The following is a 6,048-nucleotide window of genomic DNA, read 5'->3' as shown; positions in this document are numbered from 1 at the left end:
ATTGTGTTATTTGTATTGATTTAAATATTTGGTGTTATTAGATAATATTAGTATTGATTGTAGTTATGCTTTAATTTTAGGGAATGATTAGTTCTTGTTATATTTTTTTAAGTAAAGTTTACCATATCAAATAATAGTTGAAGTCTTGAAATTTGGATATTTTCACATACTAACTTACAAAAAGATAATGTTAACGGCTCGATTTTTATCCGACATAATCAAAATCTGAAAATGTGTAGATTTCATTGAGTTTAGAGTCAAATTTAAATCTGATCTAAATCATATCAAACCTAATTTTATCCGACTCATAAACACTCCTAACTAAGTCTATAGATTTGCCAAATATTTTCGTAAATGTTACCATCAATTAAACTATAATAATAATAATAATAATAATAATAATAATAATAATGGGATGTCACACAACTCCATAATGCAAGAAATGTCATGCTATGATCTAAGAATTAGAATTATATTTTATTTTATATAGCTGCCATGGTGCATTAGAAGAAATTAAAGTAGTTAAAAAAATGTGAAACATTCTAAAGATGAGAGTGCAAGAAACACTAGTCAATAACAATGAACTTGCTCTGTGGCTTCCCAAATATATTCCCAAAATCTGAATGGGAGCCACATCATCAATAACAGAGCATGCACTCCATTTAGTAATGTTTTTTTTTTTAAACTCATTATTATTGCTCTCTAATTTGCTTTTTACAAAACTCCAAAAGCACAAGTCACTTCCCAATTTGCATTGTACACCCTTAAAATTAAAATCAAAGTATCAAACAACATACATATGTCAAACCTATTTTTTCTTTCTATTTTCTTTTTCTTTTTACTTAATAGTTATTTATATTGAATATAAGAATTTAGAATTTATATTAGTACGAAAATTTGTAACTGTTTTTCTATATGTAAGTTTTACTTTTAATTTTAAAAAAATTAAAATCACTAAAAAAAATTTATTTAAAATTTAATTTTGATGCACTATTAATATAAAAAATTTTACACCGTTATTGAATCAAATTCATACATTTAAATGACTTTTTAAATAATAAATTTAAAAATTAATTATTTTTATTAATATAATAGTACACAATTAAATATATAACTCTTTTATATTAACAGTACATGACAATTAAATTCACTTACTTATCACTAAATCGATTAAATATTAAGAATAAATAAACAAAAGTACATGTAAAAGAGTTTAAGATAGAAAAAATACACATCAAAATTGTAAATATCAAAATATACCTTAAAAGTTATTTTTAATAAATAAAAATACACAAAAAGATTTCGTAAATATAAAACTTTACAAACGACTTGACACTTTGCAGAGACAGAGCCTTAAAATAAATTTTTTGGGGGCAAATTTTTTTTTTGTCAAATCCCATTTCAAGATGTTATATTTGAATTAAAAAGAGAAATCATACAACAAAAAAACTAATTATTATTTTTTCAACTCTTATTTTGTCTAAGATTTGGCCAATTAAACTAATTTCACTCTTTAAAAAAACTAGTACTAAGTGTATTTTTATTCACTTACTCAAATATTAGTATAAACAATATATTCTAAAGATTACATAAAAAAAATGTTAATGTGACACGTTGGAAATTGTCAAAAACGGATGGTCCAAATCTAGTGCCATCTAGCACTAACATAAGATTCAATAGAAAATTATCTTTTCTCTAAGCTACTAGCTATAACTATAACTATTACTATTAGTGTCCAGAACTAGCATATATTATAGTAGAATTTTTGCATATTAGCCTCTAGTATTTAGCAAGTTGAGCGAAAAGCTTCTTAATTTGAACAGAATATTTTGTGTCCACAATTTATTTTTCTTCTTTAACTTTTTTATTTTTTTTCTTCTTCTACAGTATTTTCAACAAGTTATAAATAGAGCATCATCAAGGGTCTTCTAAGTGCAAAATCAAGTATCTTCATTCAATCTAACTTTATAGAGAGAAAGAGAGAGAGAAGAGGAAATTAAATTAAAGAACCAAACATGGCAGAGAGCTTTCGCATGACTGTTGCTGTTATTGGTATTATTTAATTTCTTTGCATCATTAGCATTATTCATCCTCGCCAATTACTTATTACATGACAGTTTAATCAAACATATTAAATTATTTGAGAATTCTTAAAAAAGTGTGCTAAGGGCAGTAATTTTTGTGTTTTGTAATTATCAATTGGTTATTAATAGTATTTTTAATGGTGTGAGATTTAATCTAATAGTGGGAGATCACTCACTTTTCTTTTGATAGTTAAGTGTTGGCCATAAAACACAAATTGTTAGTTCTCTAGACTTTTCTATTCTAAAATACTATTTTCACATAAAAACGACTGCATGTAAGTTCGTATATATTTTAATTATTTTTATTATTATGTCCATCAACAAACCCAAAAAAAATGAACCATTTCTTGGTATTTTTGTTCTTGCAGGGAATGTTGCTTCAGTGGCCCTTTATGCTGCACCAACGTATGTCATTTCATTTCACCGCTATAATTTTACTACTTTTATTTATTTATTTTTGAATGCAGTTAATTTAATGTGAAATTAATAGCTGAAAGTCATTAGATGACAATTAAATCAAATTTATCAAATTATTTATCGACTCTCACCTACCAACTTCACATGAAGTTAATTGCATATGAGTTTTCACTCTTTTTTTTCTCCACCCGAAAAAAGGAAATGATGTTAATTAATTATGTGTTTGTTGTTGATGATGAATAGGGTGACATTTAAGAGAGTGATAAGGAAGAAAAGCACAGAGGAGTTTTCATGCATACCGTACATAGTGGCACTGCTGAATTGTCTGTTATTCACATGGTATGGATTGCCAGTCGTCAGTTACAAATGGGAAAACTTTCCTCTCGTCACTGTTAATGGAGTTGGGATTGCTTTTGAGCTCTCCTATGTTCTCATTTATTTCTTCTTTGCTTCCCCCAAAGGAAAGGTAAGTCGTATTATCAACAGCTTCTTCTTGATCAACAGTAGTCATGTTTATAGTTGAAAAATGTTTTATGGTGATTTAATTCATTTGTTTTTTAAGATGATGGTTTAATCAAGAATGAAAAATTGTGGGATTTAATATATGTTAGTCATAAAATGTTTTATATAGTTATTTAATGTTTAAAGGCGGACAGAATTGATTGTTTTAACCAATACTTTTAGTCATCAACTCAATTTTTTAGTTCACACTTTTAAATGTTGTTGACTAAGTACTAATAAAAAATAATAAATTCTGCTAATCTTCTAACATTTCTCATATTTAATCAAAAGTGGTTATTTATATGAAAATGTCTTTATATAAAAAAAATATATAAAATATTAACACATTATATCAAACAATTTAGCAAAACATATTAAATTATTTACTCATTTTTAATTATTATCTTCACACAAAAATATTTTTATGTAAGTAATCATTTTAATCAATTATAAAAGTAATGTTTTTATTAAATGTTGATGTAAAACTTGTTTACACAAAGGTGTATATCATTTTTTTTTTTCATGTTAACCATCTCTATACGTTCTGCATCACATATTCTGTAAACAAGAATAACAAAATTTACCTGCATGCATGCAAGCATGGACAAAAATTAGAACACGTTTTCTAAAACTCTTAAAACAATTTTCAGGTGAAGGTAGCCATGACAACAATACCAGTTCTTATAGTGTTCTGCGCCATCGCAATCGCATCGGCTTTCGCCTTTCCCGGTGACCATGGTCACCGGAAGCTACTCGTGGGCAGCGTAGGCCTCGGAGTTTCTGTAGCAATGTATGGATCTCCTTTGGTCGTAATGGTAAGTTAATTGTTTCCCACTAAACAATAATAATAAAATAATAACTTAAATGGAAACAGAGCAAAACAAGAAAAGACTAGACAGTACGGAGCTAAAGAAAATATTAGAGAGAGACAAAAAATATTTACACAATAAAATAAGATTAAAATAAAAATTTTAAGAAGACTAAATTAAAATTTACATGTAAAAAATTAAAATTAGGGAGGACCATTAACCCCCTTTCTTTTTACCTGGCTTCGCCCTTTAATTTATTAACTAGTTTTGAAAGTGCTCTTGATATGTTTTGTCCACTACTTAGAGTTTTGTTTTGATGTGAATAGTTACGCGTGACCAAATTAAATTGAACATATTATAATTTTGATTTTGATTTTTCAGAAGAAAGTGATACAAACAAAGAGTGTGGAATTCATGCCACTACCTTTATCTTTGTGCTCATTCTTGGCGAGTTCACTGTGGCTAACATATGGAATCCTCATTCGGGATATATTCGTTGCGGTATGTATTCATTAATCATCATGTATAGTATTCACCATTTTTTCAGTAAACTCCAAAAATTCCATTGCTATTTAAAATATTCAAAAAATAATAAATTCTACTATAATAAAATTTTCAAAAAAAAAACATTTTTCTAGAAAATAGTTTCTAAATTCCTCTAATATATTTTTGAAAATTACAAAAAAATTTTAAGTATTTCAAAAATGCTAATATTCCAGTGGTTTTAGTAATTAATAATATTCTTAGAATACTTGATAGACACTTGTTATAGTTACTTATGTTTGTGATGACAGGGACCAAGTGTGGTTGGAACACCCTTAGGCATTCTCCAACTTGTTCTCCACTGCAGATACTGGAAAAGGAAAGACAATGTGGAACAGCAAAAAGGGGACACAATAGAAAAGTTGGACTTAGAAAAGGGTACTCCTGCAAATAATTATAATGGGGATTTAGTAGGAAAGGGAAATTTGGAAAATAATAGTAATAACATTATTAATAATGTGACAAACCATAGCAACTGCAATTCTTCATGATCCATGAGACAATTAGCTATGATGATTTTGTTAACAACACCATAGGTTGAACGTTTGAAGGTTCTCAACAATCAAGTTATTTTAAGATTCGGGGTTTATTACTACTATTATTATGTTCATGTTAATTTTCTTGTTTCTTTAGACAACTAAGTTACCCGTGTAATCATCAAAGCTAGTGTTGTGCTAACGAGTGTATTCATCATCACATAAATTTTATTATATATAGTTCTAATTTTTATTGCACTTTTTTTTTTCTTTTACTACATTATTGACTTTAATTTGCAACATTTTGGAGGCTTGGTTTGATGGCACATGAGTCTTCTCCGAAGAGAATTATACTGGGTTCGGTTCACACATTAGCTAGTAAATAAAAACAGAACCCATGTGTGTGTAAAGAGGATAGTGTGGGTGTGTTATCATAAATAAATATATATGATAAATTTAACAAAATGCTTTAAAGTTAATAAGTGGCAAGGAAAATTTTGTTATATGAACCCATTTTTAATATGGACACTATACATAAGAAAGAGAAAAAAGGAATGGAAAAACAAAAGTTCAAGATAGACGAAAATAAAAATAGAGCAATGCTAGGGGCCAGCAATTTTTGTGATTGTTAGCCATCAACTAGCCATTAATGATGATTTGATGGTGTGAGATTGGTGTGAAATTTCATCCAATGGCTCACCTTCCTCTGCTGGTTACATGCTGGCCAAAATTCAATAAAACTGCTAGCTTCCTAGACTTTTCTATAAAAATATTGTAGGGCAGTAACTCCTTTCTTGTATTAATTTTCTAAATAATGAAGATTATGTTATACTTGTTTTTATATTTTGGGTGGAGATCCTCTCTTATGTGGTTTGGAATTTCTTTTTCTTTTTTTTTTTTTTTAAAATCTAACATTGAATTAAAAGTTTAATTGACCATAAACAATTTGTATAAAGTTTCATAAATTTGAAATGAGGAATATTATAGGCTAAACAAATTTGGATATAGCCGGTATTTAGCATGAAATGCCTAAGAATGGGCACTATATAGGTGATTTGCAATAATATTAGAGCAAAAAAAAAAAAGAGTTAAGGCATTGTCTGAAAAATAGAGTTCTCCAGGGACGAATTTGCTTTTGTATTTAAATTGTTTTCTGATTAGTAAAACTAAAAATGTATGTTCGGATCAAAATAGTATTTATTATAAAAGCTATAAACA

At 27.6% G+C, this 6,048-nt stretch overlaps 1 protein-coding gene across 1 annotated transcript; it reads left to right on the top strand.

Moving 5' to 3' along the window:
• Positions 1-1,923: 1,923 nt before the first annotated feature.
• On the top strand, positions 1,924-5,088 carry LOC130935773 (bidirectional sugar transporter SWEET3). The gene is made up of 6 exons (XM_057865657.1): positions 1,924-2,052; positions 2,453-2,489; positions 2,745-2,967; positions 3,653-3,817; positions 4,193-4,312; positions 4,606-5,088. Exons 1-6 carry the CDS (start codon positions 2,016-2,018, stop codon positions 4,843-4,845), a joined length of 822 nt encoding a protein of 273 aa, XP_057721640.1. The 5' UTR covers positions 1,924-2,015; the 3' UTR covers positions 4,846-5,088.
• Positions 5,089-6,048: the final 960 nt, after the last annotated feature.

Source organism: Arachis stenosperma, chromosome 6, assembly GCF_014773155.1.
Source record: "Arachis stenosperma cultivar V10309 chromosome 6, arast.V10309.gnm1.PFL2, whole genome shotgun sequence".
Taxonomy (NCBI): domain Eukaryota; kingdom Viridiplantae; phylum Streptophyta; class Magnoliopsida; order Fabales; family Fabaceae; genus Arachis; species Arachis stenosperma.
Note: the sequence above shows the minus strand (reverse complement) of the source record. Positions and strands in the feature narration are given on the sequence as shown.